Source organism: Schistocerca nitens, chromosome 6, assembly GCF_023898315.1.
Source record: "Schistocerca nitens isolate TAMUIC-IGC-003100 chromosome 6, iqSchNite1.1, whole genome shotgun sequence".
In the NCBI taxonomy this organism is placed as follows: domain Eukaryota; kingdom Metazoa; phylum Arthropoda; class Insecta; order Orthoptera; family Acrididae; genus Schistocerca; species Schistocerca nitens.
In genome coordinates, this window is record NC_064619.1 from 663,190,298 (window position 1) to 663,216,135 (window position 25,838).

At 41.5% G+C, this 25,838-nt stretch overlaps 1 protein-coding gene across 1 annotated transcript in view; it reads left to right on the top strand.

Moving 5' to 3' along the window:
- LOC126262207 (venom dipeptidyl peptidase 4-like) overlaps positions 1-25,838 on the top strand; it is a 425,317-nt gene that overhangs the window by 387,826 nt on the left and 11,653 nt on the right. The window contains exons 13-15 of the mRNA XM_049958631.1: positions 7,477-7,671; positions 14,793-14,953; positions 22,470-22,681. Coding sequence (XP_049814588.1) covers positions 7,477-7,671; positions 14,793-14,953; positions 22,470-22,681 — 568 coding nt within the window. The remainder of the gene's footprint in view (positions 1-7,476; positions 7,672-14,792; positions 14,954-22,469; positions 22,682-25,838) is intronic.

Consider the following 25,838-nt stretch of genomic DNA (forward strand, 5'->3'; position numbering starts at 1 on the left):
TTTTATTACTTCATCATTTTCACAGCCCATCATGGAAGAAGTACTCTCTTTTGTATATAATTTGTAAATATTTCTTACAAATTGGCCGAAATATGATGAATGTGAGAACGGTGCCATTGTTACCTACGAGTGAATGGCAGAACTTCTAGGAATCATCCATACATATTATAAATTAAAGTCCTCCGCCGCATTTTTATGTCTGTATGTGAATAATGATTTCAGGAACTACTGTAGGTATTTTAATACTCTTTTCCCTAATAGGAAGGTTAGCAGGGATAGGAGGTAGACCCAAAGTCGCCCAAATGCAGCTCGAGGCCAGTGCGAGCTGCTGCTATCAGGAGAACAGCACGAGGTACTGCCGACTTCCTAAACAATCTGCGATGCAGGACGTATCAGATATTAAACTGATAAGAATAGTTACACGCTAATTTTTGTCGGTCAATATGAATTGCAGTTGACAACGTCTGGATTACAAATGTGGAGCTGCTTAATTTCTTTGCTAGGTGATCAGTGTGTGTGTGTGTGTGTGTGTGTGTGTGTGTGTGTGTGTGTGTGTGTGTGTGTGTGTCAGCTGAAATTTTTGTGTAAATTCAGTTATAATACTACATCTTATTCTACCATCATTTTGATTGTAAGGTTCAGAACTGGATTACTGATCATCCACTCAGAAGTTTTTTCGTCATTCTCTTTTTCAACTACCACAGAAGTATCATCTGATTAAAATAACTGATAGGAAACTTATTTTTGTCTGTAAATCATGCATATCGGGCAGAAATAGGATTGAGCCTAGTATGGAGCCGTATGGGATACCCTGAGATGTGGTTTTCCAGAACAATTATTTGCCTCCTTTAAAGTGTTCCTGCAGAGTACTCTTTGTTTTCTGTCCCATTAATAGGATTTAATCAATTGTACAACATTGATCAAGTCCGTAAACATGCAAGATATAGTTTACAGTATCGAAAAGAAGGGACATCTGCAACCTTTGTGCTCTTTCCTGAATGCTGTGCTTATATCCTCAACGAAGTTGTTTATCTCAGTTCCATTTTTCTGAAAAACAAACTGTTTGTTTAGACTAATGCCATGATTTCCAAGACAATTTTCGATTCGAGTATCAGAAAATTTCTCAAAAGTGTTGATATTTCGAACCTTAATTAAGGGTTTATATGTTTAAACCCTGTTCATATAGCTGCATACTCCAGCAGCCTGCGGTTTGTAATGGAAGGAAAAGAAGATAAAAAGGTTTAATGCCGCGGGTATCTAAAGTATGTTGTGAATGCAGGTTCAGAATTGGAAGGTATCCTCTCTTCACCTAATAGTGGCCTAACGTTTAGGACAGACTCGCTCTTCGTAGGAAAGCAGGTGGACTGCCGCCCACATGGGGGACACTGACAGGCTGGTGGCAACAGAAACCGCTACTCGACCGTTATCAGTGATTCAACGGCCCAGTAGGTCGCTTAAATAACACCAGTTCCCGCCACGAATCACAGCGCTGCATATAACTTGTTTATGTCTTGTTTGTTAAGAAAGTATTACCTCAGTTCAAAGCAAACAGGTAAAGATACACTGAAGCGCCAGAGAAACTGGTATAGGCTTCCGTACTCAAATACAGAGCTACGCAAACAGGCAGAATACGGCGCTGCAGTCGGCAACGCCTATGTAAAACAAGTGTCTGGCGCAGGTGTTACATCGGTTACTGCTGCTACAATGGCATGTTATCAAGATTAACGTGAGTCTGAACGTGGTGTTATAGTTGGCGCACGAGCGATGGCACACAGCATCTCCAGCGATGAAATGGTGATTTTTCCGTACCACCATTTCACGAGTGTACTGCGTACATCAGGAAACCGGTAAAACATCAAATCTCCGACATTGCTGCGGCCCGAAAAAGATTATACAAGGACGGGGCCAACGACGAGTGAAGAGAATCGTTAAACGTGACTGAAGTGCAGCCCTTCCGCAAATTGCTGCAGATTTCAATGCTGGTTCATCAACAAGTGTCAGCGTGCGAACCATTCAACGAAGTATCATCACAATGGGCTTTCGGAAGCGAAGGCCCACTCATGTACCCTTGATGACTGGACGACACAAGACTTTACACCTGGGCCCGTCAACACCGACACTGGACTGTTGATGACTGGAAACATCTTGCCTGGTCGGGTCGAGTCTCGTTTCAAATTGTATCGAGCGGGTGGACGTGTACGGGTATGGAGACAGCCTCATGAATCCATGGACATTGCATGTCAGCGGGGGACTGTTCAAGCTGGTGGAGGCTCTGTAACGGTGTGCGGCGAGTGCAGTTGCAGTGACTGGGACCCCTGATACGCCGAGATACGACTCTGACACGTGACACGTACGTAAGTAATCTGTGTGATCACCTGCGTCCATTCATATCCACTGCGCATTCCGACGGACTTGGGCAATTCCACGAGGTCAATGCTACACCGCACACGCCCAGAATTGCTACAGAGTGTCTCCGGGAACACTCTTCTGAGTTAAAAAACTTCCGCTACTCACCAAACACCGCACCAGACGTGAACATTATTGAGCATGTCTGGGATGTCTTGGAACGTGCTCTTCAGAAGAGATCTCATATGGGAAGACAATCTTTTTTTTCCCAAACCCCTGCAGTAAATTATAAATAGCATTGACAGCAAAAATTAATGTGGAAAGAAGTACTGCCCTCCGACTGACTGTCAAAAACATTCATTGTGTGAGCTCACTGGGAGACGAGACTGCTCTCAGGAGAGAGTTGTTGACGAAGAATCTCGGCTAGTAAGGGTAACATAGGTTTTACTCTGTCAGATCATAGGACTGGTCAGATGTGCTGAATCGTTTATCTTACTACATCTGTGTTGGTTTTCTCAGTTAGTAAAGAAGTCGAGACATGAGGTTTTAGTGTATATCAAGTAGATTAGGATAGGAACCGTGTCTCAGCGAAGTCATTTGACGAAATGTGTTTTAGGTTTACGTATTGGCTGTGGCGCCACCAGAAATGGAAAGGTGAACGTTTATCAATTCCAGCCATTCGTGCTGGCGAAATTTTAGAAAAATTGTTAAGCAAAGGCCGGACATAGAAGCCGAAACAGAAATCCAAAGATGATACCCAACAAGTGGCAGCGAAGGCCTTAACAATTTAGTATTTTATGTTGATCGAGATAGCTTTAATTATTAACTTTGCATTGTGTATTCCGGGTTGGGAAGGCAGCGGCGTCGTTGACATTTTACTGGTCCCTGCTGATGGTGTTATATTAGGTTGGTGCAAGCGTTCGTAGCGTTTTTGTCTTGCGTGGTCGTATTCCGATTGCTGAGCATTTATTTACCGATTGTCATTTTTGATTTGTAGTTTACTGTTGCTATTTGATTTTTACATATTATCATTTTGCCATTTGGAGATAGTGAGTGGAGCTCCGGGCACTAGAAAGTGGAGTTCCAACTGGAGAAACCGAAGATTTCCGACGTATTCTTCTGTTTGAATTCAGTAAAGGGGGTATGAGCAGCTAAAAGATTTGCGTCGTGTATTGAGATAATGCCATTCATTGGTCAGAGTATGGCAAGAACATGGTTTTCTCGTTTTAGGAAGGTCCATTTTGGCATTAGTGTCTCTCCAAGTTCAAGAAAAACCTCGGGGTTTGGTGAAGATCATCAGTTAGCTCGTGTGCAACACAGATCATTCCTATCCTGTATCGTTATTGGTGACGAGAAATAGTGTCTTTATGCTAACGTGAGAGAAAGAGAGGCACGGTTGAGCCCAAAGAAAGCAACAACTCCGTGTACGAAGACATCGTCCACCCACAAAAGGTGTTATTCATCTGGTGAATAGCGATGGTGTGGTGTGCTGTGAATTGCTTTATCAAGATGTAACAATCACTGTTGACATTTATTGTCAACAGCTGGGACGTATTGGCCAACCGTATTAACCTGATTGAAACGCCCTGCTAAACTCACAGGACGGGACAGGTAGTATAACTGTCGAAAGGAGCCAAAATAAGCGTCCGTCAGTTACACTCGAACATACAACTTTATTATTTGATCAAACATTACAAGAACCCAAAAATTTTTTTTAAACACACAGCTTTAATCCTTCGAACTTAATTACCGGCTGAAAGCCACTTTAATTTAAAAACGGCTGAAGGCCAATAACTTAAAACGCAAGCATAATCAGAAATTCAAAAGGCGAGCCTTATCTCAAAACAGTTCTTTAGTTAGGCTGTAGTAAACAAGTTAAATTGAAATCGGCTGAAGGCTGGACACTTAAAACTCCGAAACATTAATATTTTTTTAAAAATCCAAAGTCCTTACGTGAAACAGTTCTTTATTTAGGATGAAGGCTTTAAGAGCAAACAACTGAAAATCAAACCGGATGAAGGCTGAAGACTTAAAAATTCAAAATTTTTTTTAAATGCAAAAGGGCTTACGTGAAACAATATTTTAAACTAGGCTGAAGGCCTTAACAGTAAAACAACTCTAATTTAAAACACAAAACGACAGGTTAACTTCCACTTCACCCGACCAGGGCACAAAAGGGATAGAAGATATTGGCGCCCACAACCAATCATACACGGAGCTGTCAAACTACACACCGTGCTGGACAGCAACAACATGATGAAGAAACTACACTGCTGAAATTTACGTCAATGCCCAGGGCAGGTACCCGGAACGTTAACGGCCACAAGGCAGAAGATTCCAGTGTTGCACTTCAGTTCAAATAACCAAACACAGTAAAACTCCACTGGAGGGTGGCTAGAATTTTCCAACTTGAAAACTCAACTTTCGTGTCCAGGGTCGGTGAGCCACGGACCTCGTAGCAATAGGAACAGCGCCACACTCCGCGACGCCGCGTAGAGACCGCCAGCGGAACCCGGCCAAACTACGCCCCACCGAGAATTCCTCATTTAAAATAACTTGTCAGTCAAAATCACACAAACTACGCACAGTTTCACGAACACTTGCACGAAGAAATAGACAAGGATAACGACAGTAACTGAACAATAACAGGGACGGATCACGAGTTGGCCCACACAGCCAACCCGTAAGCGATCGCCAGCCAAATACACGTCGTCCGGCAAGACGACCGACCGCCGACCAATAAAAGTCGTCCCCACTCCAATCATGTGTGTCGGCAACCGTCGGGCGAGCCATGGCGGACCAGACCTCACTGCTGCTGCGCCCCGCCTGAATCTGTGCCGTGGGCCAACTCAAACACTGCCAGGCCCGAACTAACTGCTGGCACGTTTCAACTCCACTGCTGTTCCGTCCCCAGCCCATTGGACGACACACCACCACGAAGTAATCGCAGTCCAGCAAAGATAATACGGCAGGGCCTATATCGATTAGCGCTGCTGCTGCTCACGGGCAGGCAAGGTGGCAACTCAGTGACACCAGTAATTAAAAATTAACATGACGAGGCAGTAGTATGGTGAAATGTTGTTGTTGTGGTCTCCAGTCCTGAGACTGGTTTGATGCAGCTCTCCATGCTACTCTATCCTGTGCAAGCTTCTTCATCTCCCAGTACCTACTGCAGCCTACATTCTTCTGAATCTGCTTAGTGTATTCCTCTCTTGGTCTCCCTCTGCGATTTTTACCCTCCGCGCTGCCCTCCAGTACTAAATTGGTGATTCCTTGATGCCTCATAACATGTCCTACCAACCGATCCCTTCTTCTAATCAAGTTGTGCCACAAACTCCTCTTCTCCCCAATCCTATTCAATACCTCCTCATTAGTTATTTGATCTACCGATCTAATCTTCAGCATTCTTCTGTAGCACCACATTTCGAAAGCTTCTATTCTCTTCTTGTCCAAACTATTTATTGTCCATGTTTCACTTCCATACATGGCTACACTCCATACAAATACTTTCAGAAACGACTTACTGACACATCTATACTCGATGTTAACAAATTTCTCTTCTTCAGAAACGCTTTCCTTGCCATTGCCAGTCTACATTTTATATCCTCTCTACTTCGACCATCATCAGTTATTTTGCTCCCCAAATAGTAAAACTCCTTTACTACTTTAAGTGTCTCATTTCGTAATCTAATTCCCGCAGCATCACCTGACTTAATTCGACTACATTCCATTATCCTAGTTTTCGTTTGGTTGATGTTCATCTTATATCCTCCTTTCAAGACACTATCCATTCCGTTCAACTGCTCTTCCAAGTCCTTTGCTGTCTCTGACAGAATTACAATGTCATCGGTGAACCTCAAAGTTTTTATTTCTTCTCCATCGATTTTAATACCTACTCCGAACTTTACTTTTGTTTCCTTTACTGCTTGCTCTATATACAGATTGAATAGCATCGGGGAGAGGCTAGAACTCTGTCTCACTCCCTTCCCAACCACTCCTTCCCTTTTATGTCCCTCGACTCTTATAACTGCCATCTGATTTCTGTATAAATTGTAAATAGCCTTTCGCTCTCTGTATTTTACCCCTGCCACCCTCAGAATTTGAAGGAGAGTATTCGAGTCAACATTGTCAAAAGCTTTCTCTAAGTCTACAAATGCTAGAAACGTAGGTTTGCCTTTCCTTAATCTTTCTTCTAAGATAAGTCGTAGGGTCAGTATTGCCTCACGTGTTCCAACATTTCTATGGAATCCAAACTGATCTTCCCCGAGGTCGGCTTCTACTAGTTTTTCCATTCGTCTGTAAAGAATTCTCGTTAGTATTTTGCAGCTGTGACTTATTAAACTGTTAGTTCGGTAATTTTCACATCTGTCAACACCTGCTTTCTTTGGGATTCGAATTATTATATTATTCTTGATGTCTGAGGAAATTTCGCCTGTCTCATACATCTTGCTCACCAGATGGTAGAGTTTTGTCAGGACTGGCTCTCCCAAGGCTATAAGTAGTTCTAATGGAAGGTTGTCTACTCCCGGGGCCTTGTTTCGACTTAGGTGAAAACAGGGTGTTAAATAAGAGATGGCACGAACACGAGCCACCCACGGCTCACTGATCTTGCGCCCTCAGATTTTCACCTTTTCCGCTATCCAAGGAACTTCCTTTCCGAATCAAAGTGTTCTTCCAACATGGTTCGACGAGTTCTTCGCCTCAAAACAACGTGATATCTACAGCGGTGGAATCGAAAAGTTACCTCATCGTTGGCACAGTGTTCTAAATGGTGAAGGAGATTGTATTATTGATGACTAAAGTCTCTGGCATGTATCTGTTGTGTTCATTAAACTTACGGAAAAAACGCTTCGAATTTATGCAACAGCCCAAATTATGCATACTTAACTATGTGAATCATTTTTGCGAGTAATTTTTCTGTGAGTTTTTATTGTATGTGGTTATTTTAGAGGGGCATTTACTTATTTACATATCAACGTTTGACAGTACTGTCTCTTAAAAGGAAATATTTGAGTTGTGAGTGACTTTTATGTATGTGATTCTGCAAGCTCAGTCACAATACGACACGCCAGACTTCAATTTCGCATCTCGCTTTTACGTAATGTGAGACACAGAGGTGTTCCGTGGCAGGTACGCGGGCCCGGGTTCCCAGCAGGTGGACGACTCGTACGCGGTGGACCTGAACAGCTACTTCACGACTTCGCGGCGCTACGTGTACATTGTGATCGACGGCCGCGGGTCCGGCGGCAGGGACAACAGGACGCTCTTCTCCGTCTACCGCCGGCTGGGCAGCGTCGAAGTCGAGGACCAGATCAACGTCACCAAGTAAGGCCAGCTGCCGCCGCCACAACTACACGCTTTCCCAGGGCTTTTGTATGTGTTGTCCCATTTACATCCACGGCGACGTCAAAACATTACCAATGAGCGAATTACACACCTATGCACTCAAATAGTAATGCACGAAAACTGATTTGGTGCGTTAGTTGCAAGGTCTGGAAATACACATTTGGGGGAACCAATTTTTATCGCTACTTTAGCTATTTATCAAGCGTTACTGAGTGGCATTTTTTATCCCAGTCTTATATTAGATAAGAAAGGGAATGAAATCTGTCTATAACATAAAAGCAAGCTTAAGTGGGGCAGGACAACAAACGGGCTGACTTGGAGCAGGAAAGGCATCACAGGACATTTTAATTTCCACTGCCTATACTTTTGCAAATAAATTCATAAAACTTTGTCAGCGTGACCAGGAAGGATTCAGGATTGACACTCAAAGCAGTGTAAGTTCAAAAACGTAACAAAATAATTTTTTTTACATGTCAAATTTCACCACCTTTTCACTTACTATTGGCTGCTTTTGTTGCTATAGGTACACTTTTCTTTATAAGTAAGAGAGATTCTTCGATGGAATTAGTACAGCATACAAACCATACTTACAGGTGCATGGAAGTCTCGAATTTATTTAATGTATGAAAAAATGAATGAGCTGCTACGTTTTAAACTTCATGTTTAGAAATAACTCAAATTTTATAGTTAATTATCTCAATTTTTACCATAATTTTTAATAGATTTGGAAAATTCTAGAGTTTAGCGTTAAGGAGTTTGTGTTTAATAATCAATGCAAAATTCTTCGAAGAAAATCGTACCTATAGCACCAAATACAGCCAAAAGTAAGTGCAAAAATTATGAAATTTCACATGAAAAAAAACCATCTTGTTATGTTTTTGAACCTCCACTGCTATGAGTGTGAATCCTGAATCCTTCCTGGTCATGCTGACAAAGTTTTATGAATTTATTTGCCAAAGTATAGACAGTGGAAATTAAAATTTCCTGTGGTGCATCTCCTGCTCCAAGTTGGCCCGTTTGACGTACTACCCACCTTAAAGTATTTTCCTTGTTTTGGAAGCGTAAATCCTGTGACTTCGTCATTAACACTCATCACTTTCGATTAATTCTATGTCGCTCCCTAACTTTCTCACCCTGGCAGTGAAATGTGTTCCAATGTGTTTGTGGGTAATATACCTTGTCTTTCGTCTTATCATGATACATTTGCCTATGATTGGGAGACTATGTTCCTCTAATGAATCTCGAATGACTTCACTTTTAGTTCCTGCAACGCAGCTTTGCTAATGCCAGTCGAATTATTATGTGATTCACTGTGTAAGATAGAGAGAGTAGATCTTTTTTCATCGCCACCTCCTGGACCTAAAACCTCTTCCATATATGTTTTTATACATATTGTTTTCTATTATTTGTCGTTTTTATGATGTGTGTGCACTGTGAAAAAAAAAAAAAGGTTCAAATGGCTCTGAGCACTATGGGACTTAACTTCTGAGGTCATCAGTCCCCTAGAACTTAGAACTACTTAAACCTAACCAACCTAAGGCCATCACATAAATCCATGCCCGAGGCAGGATTCGAACCTGCGACCGCCGCGCACTGTGTCAATGGGATTTATTCTGTTCCTATTTTGTATAATTATTCATATAATCTACGCTACACCTTGCTTTTAAAACATTAATTCAGATAATCTCGTGACAGTTTCCTATTCTCGTAGTGGGCATGCGGCCCCATCATAAGTGGACTTCAGTGACCTGCAGTATTTAATAAACTAACAGTTTTACTTAACAACATGCGTTACACTCTTTACTAGAGTCTCAGTAATTCTCTCTGTTTACATTATTAACCTTCTAGCAAAGTAAGAAAATCAAAGTATTTCATCGTCCTGTGTGTGGAAATTACTTGCATTCACTACCAGCTGAGACAAGGGTTCCAAAAAATTTGAAAGATGTCTTCATTACCACCTCGACTGCCACCAAAATTCTTTATTTAATACCCAGTTTCAGTTGACAGGTCATGAGGTTCTTAAAAGCATTTAGAGCGTCATTTTAAGCGAATCGTTGACAATAAAACCATAAATTATCAATATATAAACTGTGTTAGGCAGTGCACTCTTAAATCTTATATCTGCACTCACCATTAACGCTATGAATGGATGAAAGTTTATAATCACTTTCCATTTAATATGAACTGCCTAATATCAATTTCTTTCCTCATATTTGTAAATTATACTGAACCTGATTGTGTGGTACTAAGATTAGATGTATGATGTCTTTCATGTGTACTCGCATACTGTAACTTGGAAACCCACTGCTAGCACTAAATGACTCAGCCTCAGTTGTCTTTACAAAATAATGTACAAACATTATTATCACAGAGATTCTGTTTGTTCTCCTTGCTTAATTTCATGGAGTTTCGAAAAACATCTTATTTTGATTGTGTTAAGCAGCATGTCCTATGAAATGAAGTGTTATACATATTTGTTTGTGTTGTTCTAAAATTAATATTTAATGTTTATTGTTCCTTGAGGTACCTAGAAATAATCTGAGCTCTGAAATTTAGGACTAGTATGCCTGCTTCATGTTTTTTAGTTGTGAAAAAAGGATTTTTTATGTGAGTGCTACATATGGACTGCAATGATTCCTTTGAAAAGAGATGAAGCAATAGGCTTCGCTGGTTTCCATTCTGTGATACATAATTATGGAAACTATCAACTTTTTATAACTATGCAAATTGGAGTCAGCCCTATATGAAAATCTATTACATTTATAATTAAATCCAGTCGAAATCGGGACATTGTTTTGAAGTCATTCTGCAACACTGGAATACTGGTTCTTGTGTTTTAATGATAAAAATAATGTACCTTCCTCTTACCAGAAATTAGTGCTTCCTAAAGCTTATTATGGTTAATATTTGTGCTTCTATCATGTTGTTTAGAAGCTTTTTGATGACAGCTTGCAATGAACATAGAGCACATTTAGATATTCTCTTGTATAATTTCTTCTTTTGTTTTGGTTCAGTATTGTATGAATATATTTAAATATTTTTCTTCTTTTATTATCATATTCTGTATTCACTTATTTGTTTGTTGAATCTAATCATTTCCGTTCCTGAAGTTTTTCTTTCATGGCACAACCAGTATTTTTACATACTGTCTGTCTGTGAAGGAATACACTTTTCTATGAGTTGTTACTCTGTGTTTAAGGCGCTGCACAACTCATTAATTAAGCCAATTCTGTAAGAGTGCAGATCAACGCAATATGTGCTGTTGCCTCCTTGTATCCTATATCATTCAAGATAATTCCAGAACATGAGAAACATTTATTAATATTCGCAAATACTTGTGAATGCTCAAGAACATTGTGGAACAATATCACATTATTTCCCTCAAAAAATACATCCATGCAAAAGAGACAGAGATGTCCTCATGACAACTGTAATGTGATAGTGACCACTTTAGACATTTCCACAACCACAATAGCTAAACATCTGTTGACACTTTGGTGAAGGAACTACTATTGATATGAAAGCTGGCATGATTTAGTAATCTTTGGTGGTGTGTTTCTGGTCATGACCAAATGATGAATTTTTTCACTTGTTGAGCTGGATCGCTCAGAGATGAGTGATGGGGCATCACACGCAACACAGAGTTGCAGCGTATAAGTTAGAAACTTTTATTACCTATGAAGCCTCTTTACTTTGTTTATGTTGCAATTTAATTTTCAGTCCTTTTGTTAGAAACACTGAAGAATAACCTGAATGCTTAACTCGGGAATGATGGAATTATTGTGTGAATTTCTTCTGGGTTTAAGGCTTTTGCTGCTTTGTTATAATGATTTTCTGTAAACCAATGAGTGCACCACACGCTATTCTGGTATACAATTTGATAACTTTCCACACTTTGTGTAACCTCTCATGTATTCAGCTCACTGGAGAATGTCATCTGAACTCGTTGTTTTCCAGATTAGGTTGCACTAGATGCTGTTATGAAAGATTTAAAACTGCATGCATATATATTGTAATGCTGTGACACATCTCTGTGTGACACACAGTTTCTTTGCACTCTCTTGGTTCCCAGTTATAACCATGTATGTCGAATTTCAACATCATGCGATAAACATATCTTCAGTGTTTTTATTAATATATTTTGCCATTTGCATTCTTTGACTAACACACACACATCTCTCCACCTAACCTTTCATCAATTACATGTGAGTTTTGTGGGATCGTACAACTAAATATACAGGTTGATTCAGGAGAAATGCCACACAATTTGTGAGGTGATTCTACATGTGAAAATAAAACAAGAAAGTCCTCATCTGTCTGACTTTCGATCGTTACAGAACTGGAGCAGGTTGAAGACTACATACATCCATGAATGAATGTGAAGACGAGTGTGAATATTACTTGCCGAAATACTGTGTAGTCGCTGTTGAGTACAGAATATTGGTGGGGCGAGGACTAATCCGTTCTACAAGAGGTGTGTGGATTCTCCAACAGATAGCAGCCTCGTGTCACACCGAGGCAACGACAGCAAGTATACCCAGTGTGCAGTCGTGATCTGGGTCAGTGAGCAGTCGTTAGACCATGTGCATGTCGTGCTTAAGTGTTGTTTAACTGAGCAAATCCATTGCATCTTTGCATATCAACATGACAAATATGTTCACCCATGCAGAATATTCAGACATGTTTTTTGTGTACAGGCACTATAATGGCAGTTCCCATGTGGCTATGACAGAATACAAGAGATGTTTCCCTGGTTGACAAGCCCCCTGTGCCAAAGTATTTCATAACGTTTTTCAAACATTATGCGAATACAGAACACTACACAGTGTACACGTAAGATCAGTACGTGAGACCATCCAGTCAGTTGAGGAAAGGGAAGACACCATTGCAATGGTGCAACGGAGTCCCACCACCAGTACGTAGCCGGCCGAAGTGGCCGTGCGGTTAAAGGCGCTGCAGTCTGGAACCGCGAGACCGCTACGGTCGCAGGTTCGAATCCTGCCTCGGGCATGGATGTTTGTGATGTCCTTAGGTTAGTTCGGTTTAACTAGTTCTAAGTTCTAGAGGACTAATGACCTCAGCAGTTGAGTCCCATAGTGCTCAGAGCAATTTTTTTGAACCAGTACGTAGTACATTAGCCGTCAACCCAATATTCCACAAATGCGACCATGGCACACTTTACATTCGAAGGGATAGTACCCATTCCATATGCAGCCCATTCAACATCTGCATCGAAATGGCTCAGTAAGAAGATAACAGTTTTGTGAATGGTTGTCTGCATACAGAGACGTTGTGCAATACACTTTATTTAGAGATGAGGCTACATTTACGAGCATTAGTATCACAAACGTCCACAGGTCTCATAAATGGGTGGTGGAGAACTCATATGATGCTAGGGAAACAAGATTCCAACTTGGGTTCTCAACGAACGTCTGGTGTGCTATTATTGATGGCCTAGTGATAGGGACTGTTTTGATGCCAAATCACATGACAACCGCAGCATACACACCTTTCCTGATAGCAAACCAACCTGCACTTTTGGAAGATATAAGATTAGAGCAGTGATGGCAAATATACCTGCAACATGATTTGCTGTACTAGACAAGTGCCCCAATACACGAATATCAAATTTCCTCAATGATGAATTGGCCATACCGCACACATCAACTGGCCTGCCAGATCACCTGACCTTACCCCACTGGACTTTTGTTTATGGTGCTGCATGAAGGGTATGAGTACTCTACGAAGGTGTGTGAAGAGCTTGTCGCTGTTGCCAACATTAAAGCCTTCCAGGATGATGTTCAATGTGCAACATCCTCCAGCATGTTGACAAGTGTATTGAGGACTTTCGAACACCTTTAGTAGGATTGATGTCATCTGTCTCACCATTATTTAGTTCATCATAGTGCCCAAACAGCATTTCGGTAAGTAATATTCACACTTGTCTTCATAATCTTCAACCCTCTCCAGTTCCGTAAAAATCGAAAATCGGACACATGAGGACTTTCTTGGTTTATTTTCAGATATGAAATCACATCACAAATTATGTCACATTCCTCCTGAATCACCCTGTATAATTGTTCCCAGTATAGTTTACAGAAGAGGAAATGTTTGAAGATCCTAATTTTCCACTCTGCTATGGAGCATCTTGGTAAAAATGATAATTTCGTCCCATATTCACATCTTATAAAAGGAAAACGTATGGCACACTTCAGTAACTGTGACGATTCTGCCTTCCATGTGTCTTTCTTTTTTTTAAAAAAACAAAAGTTTTGTTCAGTAAGGTTTTTATCAAACTATTCACTACAAAATGAATACGTCGCGACACTAGAAAATTTGTGCCAGAGAGGGTCAAACAAAAGTGTTCAATTGCTTCAACAAATTCATTGTATTGTATGTTAGCCGGGAACCTAGAAACGATGGAGAGGCTCCGTCCCCGCCGTTACCCCACGACGATTACCGCAGTCCACTCCAACCCTCTGCCGCCCCACGCCGAACCCAGGGTTATTGTACGGTTCGGACCCCGGTGGACCCCCCCCCCCCCCCCCCCCAAGGAACGTCTCACACCAGACGAGTGTAACCCCTATGTTTGCGTGGTAGAGTAATGGTGGTGTACGCGTACGTGTAGAACTTGTTTGCGCAGCAATCGCCGACGCAGTGTAACTCAGGCGGAATAAGGGGAACCAGCCCGCATTCGCCGAGGCAGATGGAAAACTGCCTAAAAACCATCCACAGTCTGGCCGGTTTACCGGACTTCGACATAAGTCCGCCGGGTGGATTCGTGCCGGGAACCGGGCGCTCCTTCCCACCCGGAAAGCAGTGCGTTAGACCGCACGGCCAACCGGGCGGGCTAACAAATTCATCACATTGCAGATTCAACATTTATGAGCAGCTTACATGGTAACCTTTCATTACACTGCATCTTCATTGATTTCATCCTCGTCAATTTATTCCTTTCATCTCGTTACAGTGAGTTCAGTTCACTTTTTCTCTGAAGTGACTGAACATAGCAGCCGTAATCTCTATTTCGCGTAAGTGATTCCTGCGAATGACAGTGACTGTGTCACAAAATAGACACCAATGTCGCCTTTGCTGTGCAGGCGGCTGACGGAGAAGTACGGCTTCATCGACGCCTCCCGTGTGGGCATCTGGGGCTCGAGCTACGGCGGGTACGCCACGGCCATGGCGCTGGCACAGGACGAGGAGGACGTCTTCAGGTGTGGAGTTTCCGTGGCGCCAGTGTCCAGCTGGATATACTACAGTGAGTGCACCTAGCGACAGCTGCGTTGGAAGCTTCCAGCGTTGAAGCTTACCTAAAACAAATCTTCTGCGATGGTAATCAAGTCTGTTTCCCAGTAGAACCTGATTTGCAAAAATTTAAGTACACGAAAGGCTATATATATACATAGATACTGCTCAAGCCACCGTACGGCATGTGGGGGAGGGTGACCTGCACCACTACTAGTAATTTCCTTTCCTGTTCCACTCGCAAACAAAGCGACGGGAGAACGACTGTCTATATGCCTCCATATGAGTCCTAATTTATCGTATCTTACCTTCGTGGTTCTTAGGCACAGTGTATGTTGGTGGCTGTAGAATCGTTTGGCAATTGTAGCGTTGCTCTTGGCGGGCGAAAAGAAAAAGAATTGATAGTTTATATTTTTTTTTAAACATGTCGAAAAAGTGAATATTTTGGTGGGCCATTTGGCAACAGAATCAGGGATTGATTACACTATTATTATAACATAAGTTGAGCATTACATACCTGAATAAGAGCAGCAGATTGATTTATTTGAGATCGTTCGGAAGAAACATTATCATTTCTTTGCATTTTTATAGTCGCGATGTAGTCATACCCGGAACAACACTAAGCGACCAGAAGATTTATCAACTTTAAAAGAAATGCAACACTACACGATTAAAAAAAATGAGTTGGTTCATAAATAATAGGAAAACGATAATGTTCCTTCTGGCTCATGCTGCGTTCGGCCCATCAGCGTCATCGTAATTTCTGGTGATGAACTAACACAAAATAATTATCATGCAAGTGAATGAGGAGATGGAAATCATCAAGGTTAATTTACTGAAATAAGCACACTTATCTTTAACGCACGTTTTTTAATTCTACGTACCTTTTCATATTAAATTACGATAGATGACCATTGTGGTTAAATACTTTATACATAACAGTCAAAATGTCCTCTTGATGCTGTCTGTTCGTAAGCAATTACAAGAAACTACATGTTTTGTGATTGCAGAAATAACAACATATTTACTGAATATTTCCACATAAAATATAAAATACCGATGTGGAACACAGCAAATCCGCGTCCGCCTTTCATGGAATACAAACAGGTGCGGCGCCCAATGCCTCATTTGTCTTGAAACAACAGAATTCTTTTTTTATATCATAATCGATACATGAACGTAGAGATTTACAGGCACCGTGCAAGAACGGCAAAGATAAAGAATAATAGATTCTGTCGCTGCTATGCTATGGTTCATTTCTTTTACTTTACAATTGTTCGAAAACTTTAGGCCATCAGGTGTGTACTATTGAGCGTATATTATTGTTTGTGAGGCGAAAATTACTAATATTACACAGTCAACTTCAAATTCTGCTTCTCTAAATTTTCTCAACTGTATTCCTCGAAAAAAAAATGTCGCCTTCTTTCCAGAGACTCCCATTTGAGTTTCTGAAGTGTTTTCGTAAGACATGCGTGTTGCTTGAACCTACCGGTAACAAATCTAGGAGCCCACCTCTGAATTTCTTTGATATCTTCCTTTAATCAGACCTAGTAAACATCACAAACACTCGAGCAGTACTCAAGAATAGGTCTTACCATCGTCCTACATGCCGTCTCCTGTACAGATGAACCAGACTTCCATAAAATACTCCCAATAAACCGAAGTTGACAATTCACCCTCCCCGCCACAGTGCTCACGTGCTCATTCCATTTCATACCGCTTTGCAACGTTACAGCGAGATATTTAAACGATGTGACTGCGTCGAGCAGGACACATCTAATGCTGTATCTGAACATTACAGGCTTGTTTTTCCTATGCATCCGCATTAGCTTACATTTTTCTCCATTTACAGCTAGCTGCTATTTGTCACGCCAGTTAGAAATTTTGTCTAAGTCATCCTGTATCCAACTGCAGTCATCAACGACAGCCCTTACCTTAGACCAGAGCATCACCAGCAAACAACCGCAGATCGTTACCCACCCTGTCCGCCATATTCTTTGCGTGGGTAGAGGATAATAGTCGGCCTACCACATTTCCCTGGGGAACTCCTGACGATACCCGTGTCTCAAATGAATATTCGCTGTCGAGTAAAATATACTGGGTTCTATGACTTAAGGAGCCTTCGAGAGACTCACATATCTGTGAGCCTATTCCATATGCTCGTACCTTCGTTAACAGCCTGCAATGGGGCACCGTGTCAAATGCTTTCCAGAAATCTAGAAATATGAAATCAACCTTTGCCTTACATTCATAGTTCACAGTATATCATTTTGAGAAAAAGGTACGTTGAGTCTCGTACGAACGATGCTCTCTAACAACGTGCCGGCTCGTGGACATAAGAATTTCAGTCTCAAGAAAATTTATTATATCTGAACGAAGAATATATTCAATGATTCTGCGTAAGCCTAGGTAACGGATATTGATCTGTAGTTTTGCGGGTCTGTTCTCCTACCAATCCCAAATAAAGGAGTCATTTCCACTTTTTTCCATTCGTTCAGGACATTGCGCTGGTTGAGAGATTTGTTACGAATGCGAGCTAAGTAAGGGGCTGTCGTAGGGTACTCTTTGTAAAACCAAATTGGGATTCCATCCGGACCTGGTGACTTATTTTCTTTGAAATCTTTCAGTTGCTTCTCTGTGCTAGGAACGTTTATTACTGTGTCGTCCATAATGGAGTCTGTTCGATGGTCAAATGAAGGTACATTTGTACAAAAAAATGCACTGTTTTGCCGGTTTTAGTGGTGTGTCGCAAGGAATTACTAGCAATACAGCAGCTAACAGATACGGTCATCCCGATAGATCTGACAACATCAGCTCAAACCTGACCCCCCCCCCCCCAAAAAAAAACTGTTTAAGAGAAGCATTTATGTTTTTCTTCTTCTTCTTCTTTCGATTTCGGCCATCTTTGGACCACGTTCAACAATTCACTTGCCCGGCTTTTTGATCTTTTTTCTCTCTTCCCAATATTTCCTCATCATTTTCGAATGGTTCCTCCTCCGCTCTTCCGACCATTTCCTGTTATTATTCTTTAGTTTCGTTTCTTCTGGAAAACACTTAATTTCGTTCACTATTTGTCTAAACTTTTTCCTGTCCCTGATTGACTCACGGGTGACATTGAAATAGGCCAAATCCTTTTTCACCATCTGTATCCATTTATTGTTGGTTTTTTCGTTCCTGTTACTGTGTTCAAACACTTTTCTTGTTAGTCTGTTTCCATCCATCCTCGACAGGTGACCATAAAACGTTAGTCTGCGTTTACGCATTGCATCACTCACTTTCTCAATAGTTTTGTATATTTCCTTATTACTCTTTAGCTTGTACTCTTCTCCAATCTTTCTCGGTCCTAATATTTTTCTCAAAATTTTCCTTTCTTTCCTTTCCATGTTTTCTATTTCCCCCTTTTCGTTAAGAGTTAGGCACTCCGATGCATACAGGCATTCTGGTCTAATGACAGTTTTATAATGTCTTAATTTAGCTTGAATCGAAATGTTTTTTTTGTTATATATGTCTTTGGTTTTTTGAAAAGCAAATTCCATTTTCCTTGCTCTCGCCTGGTTTGCACTCTTGTCTAAACCATTCACTTGAATTATTTCACCTAAATACTTAAATTTTTCTACCATCTTAATATTGCCGTATTTAGTAATAAGATTTTTCTTGTTATTTCTATGATTAGACATATACACGGTTTTTTCAAATGAAATCTGCAGTCCAGCTCTGGCCGAAACTTCTTGTAGTTTCTCCAAGTAATTCTGAGCTATTTCTTCGTTTTCTGTAATTATTGCCAGATCGTCTGCAAAAGCTAAACAGTCCACTTCTATTTTTTCTTTTTTTGTTCCAATTCTGATGTCATTCTTGGTGCCTTTGAGTTCTTCTTTCCATATTCTCAATATCTTTTCCAGTACGCAGTTGAAGAGGATTGGGGATAAACCATCACCTTGTCTAACACCTGTTTTAATTTCGAACTTCCTTGAAATTTCACCCATAAATTTAACTTTGGCCTTACTGTTTGTTAGCGTCTGTTTGATAATTTGAATTGTTTTCTTATCGACCCCAAATTCTTCCAATACTTTCAGTAATGTTTCTCTATCTACCGAGTCGTATGCTTTTTTGAAATCTACAAATACTATTGCAAATCTCTGGCCTCTTGAGATTCTGTAACGAATTAGTGTTTTCAGGTTAAATATTTGTTCAACACAGGATCTACCTTGTCTAAAACCTGCTTGATATTCACCTATTTTTTTATCCAGAACTGGCTCCACGATTTGAAGTAATTTCCTTGACAAAATTTTGTATCCTACTGGTAGTAGCGAGATCCCTCTATAATTATTAACATTCATCTTATCCCCCTTTTTGTGTAGTGGGTGTATCAGGGCACACTGCCAGTCTTCAGGAATTCTTTCTTCGTCCCAGATCTTCTTAAACATATGTTCCAAAACTTGTGGGAGGTTGGTATCCATTATTTTTAGGATTTCTGGTACTATGGAGTCTCCACCTGGGGCTTTATTGTTTTTTAGACTGTGTATTATGTGTTTTATTTCTTCAGCGTCTGGAGGTTTTGACTCGGTATTAGTATTTCGGTGGTTTTCAAAACTCATTTTATCTTTGGGGGGTTCACAATTTAGTAGATTCTCGAAATATTTTGCTAATATTTCACAATTAGTCTTGTTTGTCAAACCTAGCTTGTTCTCTTCATCTTTAAAACATAAATTTGGGGATTGGTATTTGATTAGCTGTTTTCTAAAAGTTTTGTAGAAATCTCTAGAATTATTTCTTTTAAAGTCTTCCTCAATCTGTTCTAGGTTATCCTGAAATTGTCTTCTTTTTTTATTACGGAAAAGCGTAGCTGTTTCTCTTCTCTGGATTTTAAAATTGTCAAGATCTTGAGGATCTTTTGTGGAGTTCCATTTCTGCCACAATTTCTGTCTCTTCTCCAGGTTCTCCTCACATTCATTGTCCCACCATGGATGTCTTCTTACTCTTTTCACGAGACAATTTTCTTTTGCTATTTCAAATATTTCGTTTTTGATCTCCTCCCATCCCGCTTCCTTGTTTATTGTGGATATGCCATCGCTATCTTTGTGCAATGCTCTTTGAAACCGTTGTTTAATTTCTTCATTTTTTAAAGTTTCTGTGTTATATTTTGGAATTTTGTAAAAGGTTTTCTTCTCTTTTCGAAATGGGAGTGGTCTGAATTTAATCGTAGTCAAATAGTGGTCTGAATCAACATCAAGGCTTTTCAGCACTTTAGTGTTTTGAATTTCTTCTTGACAATGAAGTGAGATAGCCACATGGTCAATTTGGAATTCTCTGAGAAGTGGATTTGGTGATCTCCATGTTTTAGTTTTTCGGCTCAGCTTTTTGAAATGTGTTGTCATTATTTTCAAGTTGAAATGCCTACATACCTCTATAAGCCTTTCTCCATTTTTTGAAGTTCTTTTGTGACCTGGGAAGAGGCCTACTGTTCCATGGTATTTTTTCTCCCTTCCTATTTGTGCGTTAAAATCGCCTACTAACATTTTGATGTTCTTCTTTGAGCACCTATCCAGTTCCATTTCAAGTATCTCCCAAAATTCTTCAACTTTCTCCGGGTTATTTTTGTTGTCCTGGTTTATGGGTGCATGGCAGTTGATTATAGAGTATCCTTTGTTTTTACATTTAATCTCAAGAATGGATAGTCTCTCAGAACTCGAGTAGAAGTTAGTAACTGAATCTAAAATTGAGTGATGTACCAGAAATGCTGTTCCCAGGTATGGCATTTGTTTCATTAAGATTTTACCTGGTTTTCCTTTAAACAAACGATAGTTTTCAAAATCTAAAGCAGTTTCATCTAAAAACCTTGTTTCTTGCAATGCACATATTAAAATTTCTTTCTGGTTCAGCTTTTCAATCAATAATTTCAATTTTCCTACTTTAATTAGAGAGTTTACATTTAGGGTTGCAAACATAGTTGCTTTCTTAAATTTCAGTGTTGAGGGCTGCATACATGTTGGTTGGGGTCCTCCAAAATCCTTTGACCCCTTTGCATTGTTTCTATGAACAACGGAGGATTTGCCATTCGGTCTACCTCTTGGAGTAGTGTCTATCTTTGACGACGTTCCCATCATGCTTTGCAGTAATTGTTGGATAATAAATTAGGGGATCGGGTTGCCCCGAATCCGACATTAAAACCAAGGTAGTAAGCCCTGGAGTTAGCTCTTCCGCTCTCTCTGCCGTTGGGAAATTGTTCCTCTTCCGCCATTGAGACCGTTGGCTGGGTTTCACCTAGTAACCCTAGGCAGGGGCCCTATGACAGGGTGCTACCATCTGGAGCCGGACGGACCCTGGTTTTTTTACGAGGTTGTTACTCCTCCCCCTCCACACTTCCCCATCCTCTTGTTTTTAGATGGGCCCGGGCTTGGGACCGGCTTGCGGCGGTGTTCATTTATGTTTTTATGTATATCAGTTTCCAGATTTCAGAGAAAACTTATAGAGAATAAAGTAGCATTGAAGCTAAGAGCCTAGAAAATGTCAAGGAATTCTGGAAATTACAAGTTATTTTAAGACGGGAGGCTTCAGAGTTGCTTGTATGAGTGCCTGCCCACGTGGATGTGCTCGTAGTCCGACTGGTAAGATTCCAGACATGTAAACACGCAATTTATGGCTTGACCATATCTGCTGGCAACACCAAATTTAAAAAATGCATTCAGTAAAACTCTCAACTATATATATAACTGATTTTTTTGTTATGAAAACATGTGACAGCAGAACTGTCAAACTTAACGCATTTTTTAAATTTTCTTTTTCATAACAAAATTACTATTTTATATTTTGTTTATATATATATATATATATATATATATATATATATATATATATATATATATATATATATATATATATATATATAAAGGGCAAATGTTGCTACCGAAAATCTTGTAAACTTCTTGACAGATCTGCAACAAATTTTTAGATGACACTTTAATGAATGTTTGGAAGGGCGTAGGCTATATATCTTTTATGGCATGTGTAATATATATGTATACATATTTAGTACATATAGGGCAATCGTAGTTACCAAAAATCTAGAAAAGTTCATGACTAATTTACGTCCTATTTTTACACAATACTCTAATGAACATGCAGACAGACATAGGTTATATATTTTTGTAACATATTACTTATGTAAATATGTATGTAATATTGTTACCAAAAACTCGAAAAGATCCTGACGGATTTACTTCAAAGTTTTACAGGATACTCTGCTGAACATTTAGACGGAAATGAACATGGTGAGAAGGAGATGTAGAGAGAAAGGAGATAGAAGGTTATGCACAGGGACAGGAGGAGATATACGGAGAGAGTGGGGGGGGGGGGGCGTGAGAAGATGGGTTGATAGAATGGGGCCAAGAAATTTAGGATGTATATACAAGTCCCATACATATTTAGCAATTGCGAAGCATTGCCAGGTTCACTAGCAAACAACATGTATAAACAGAAATTCCTGCGTAGATGCCGGACACCACTTGTCCTTATACGCGCGTTTCCCTCAGGTTCGCAGTACACGGAAGTGTACATGGGACTGCCGACGCCAGAGGATAACGAGGCGGGCTACAACGCCAGTGACGTCACCAGGTTGGCGGAACGATTCCAGAACAAGACGTTCTTCCTGATCCACGGCACGGCGGACGACAACGTCCACTACCAGCACTCCATGATGCTGGCGCGAGCCCTGGAAGATGCAGGCGTGATCTTCAGACAACAGGTATTCGTCGGAAGTGGAAGTAGATTGTAGAAAGTAAAGGCCGAGATACTTCAAGACATTGGATCCAGGAGGAGGAAACAAGTAGCAAAATGTACAGATGCTGTTGATGTAAGGTAAAATCACAGCTGCTATATGTTTCCCGGTTTGATAAACCAACTTCCTTGCTCACTCATTTTAGCTGTAAGACTCCTCCACTTGCAGTGACTTGCGTGGGAGAGACAGGGTGTTTGAGTTGTTAATGATGCTCTAACTGAAGGAAAAGGACTCAAAACCTGATATGCGAGTTCGCAATTTCCTCTAGACATCAACAGATTGAGTTCTCATACGTACCAGTTTCTGCAGAAGAGCAGAGAGAGAGAGAGAGAGAGAGAGGGAAAAAAAAGAAAAAAAAAGAAAACAAAAAAAAAAAACAGGCAGACACAATATATCATCTATCAGTAACAGAGTGGTCGTCAAAATGCAGCCTATGGGCCGCATGTGACCTGAATGGAGTATTTGTGCGGTAGGTGGTTCTCAGCAGCAGCCAAGGCGTTCGATACAGTTCCCCACAGTCGTTTAATGAACAAAGTAAGAGCATATGGACTATCAGACCAATTGTGTGATTGGATTGAAGAGTTCCTAGATAACAGAACGCAGCATGTCATTCTCAATGGAGAGAAGTCTTCCGAAGTAAGAGTGATTTCAGGTGTGCCGCAGGGGAGTGTCATAGGACCGTTGCTATTCACAATATACATAAATGACCTGGTGGATGACATCGGAAGTTCACTGAGGCTTTTTGCAGATGATGCTGTAGTATATCGAGAGGTTGTAACAATGGAAAATTGTACTGAAATACAGGAGGATCTGCACCGAATTGACGCAATGTAGGCAAGTGTAATGTGCTGTGAATACATAGAAAGAAAGATCCTTTATCATTTAGCTACAATACAACAGGTCAGCAACTGGAAGCAGTTAATTCCATAAATTATCTGGGAGTAGGCATTAGGAGTGATTTATAATGGAATGATCACATAAAGTTGATTGTCGCTAAAGGAGATGCCAGACTGAGATTCATTAGAAGAATCTTAAGGAAATTCAATCCGAAAACAAAGGAGGTAGGTTACAGTACACTTGTTCGCCCACTGCTTGCATATTGGTCACCAGTGTGGGATCCGTACCAGATAGGCTTGATAGAAGAGATAGAGAAGATTCAACGGAGAGCAGCGCGCTTCGTTACAGGATCATTTAGTAATCGCGAAAGCCTTACGGAGATGATGGATAAACTCCAGTGGAAGACTCTGCAGGAGAGACGCTCAGTAACTCGGTACGGGCTTTTGTTGAAGTTTCGAGAACATAACCGAGGAGTCAAGCAGTATATCGCTCCCTCTTACGTATATCTCGTGAAGACACCATGAGGATAAAATCAGAGAGGTTAGAGCCCACACAGAGTCATACCGACAATCTTTCTTTCCACGAACAATACGAGACTGGAATAGAAGGGAGAACCGATAGAGGCACTCAAAGTACCCTCCGCCACACACCGTCAGGTGGGTTGCTGAGTATGGATGTAGATGTACATGTAGATCCATAAACCTCAACTGACGTTGAGAGCTTCTTACGAGTGTACTTTTCTTGCTCAGTTACAAGCAAAAATACTTGTAGCAATGGTAATACACTCCTGGAAATTGAAATAAGAACATCGTGAATCCATTGTCCCAGGAAGGGGAAACTTTATTGACACATTCCTGGGGTCATATACATCACATGATCACACTGACAGAACCACAGGCACATAGACACAGGCAACAGAGCATGCACAATGTCGGCACTAGTACAGTGTATATCCACCTTTCGCAGCAATGCAGGCTGCTATTCTCCCATGGAGACGATCGTAGAGATGCTGGATGTAGTCCTGTGGAACGGCTTGCCATGCCATTTCCACCTGGCGCCTCAGTTGGACCAGCGTTCGTGCTGGACGTGCAGACCGCGTGAGACGACGCTTCATCCAGTCCCAAACATGCTCAATGGGGGACAGATCCGGAGTTTCTTGCTGGCCAGGGTAGTTGACTTACACCTTCTAGAGCACGTTGGGTGGCACGGGATACATGCGGACGTGCATTGTCCTGTTGGAACAGCAAGTTCCCTTGCCGGTCTAGGAATGGTAGAACGATGGGTTCGATGACGGTTTGGATGTACCGTGCACTATTCAGTGTCCCCTCGACGATCACCAGTGGTGTACGGCCAGTGTAGGAGATCGCCCCCCACACCATGATGCCGGGTGTTGGCCCTGTGTGCCTCGGTCGTATGCAGTCCTGATTGTGGCGCTCACCTGCACGGCGCCAAACACGCATACGACCATCATTGGCACCAAGGCAGAAGCGACTCTCATCACTGAAGACGACACGTCTCCATTCGTCCCTCCATTCACGCCTGTCGCGACACCACTGGAGGCGGGCTGCACGATGTTGGGGCGTGAGCGGAAGACGGCCTAACGGTGTGCGGGACCGTAGCCCAGCTTCATGGAGACGGTTGCGAATGGTCCTCGCCGATACCCCAGGAGCAACAGTGTCCCTAATTTGCTGGGAAGTGGCGGTGCGGTCCCCTACGGCACTGCGTAGGATCCTACGGTCTCGGCGTGCATCCGTGCGTCGCTGCGGTCCGGTCCCAGGTCGACGGGCACGTGCACCTTCCGCCGACCACTGCCGACAACATCGATGTACTGTGGAGACCTCACGCCCCACGTGTTGAGCAATTCGGCGGTACGTCCACCCGGCCTCCCGCATGCCCACTATACGCCCTCGCTCAAAGTCCGTCAACTGCACATACGGTTCACGTCCACGCTGTCGCGGCATGCTACCAGTGTTAAAGACTGCGATGGAGCTCCGTATGCCACGGCAAACTGGCTGACACTGACGGCGGCGGTGCACAAATGCTGCGCAGCTAGCGCCATTCGACGGCCAACAGCGCGGTTCCTGGTGTGTCCGCTGTGCCGTGCGTGTGATCATTGCTTGTACAGCCCTCTCGCAGTGTCCGGAGCAAGTATGGTGGGTCTGACACACCGGTGTCAATGTGTTCTTTTTTCCATTTCCAGGAGTGTATTTTAAGATGTACTCAGTTTTAATTACGCTGGTGAATTCGGTCCTGAGCTAAGTAAAGTGTGTCGCTTACGTTAGGGGCA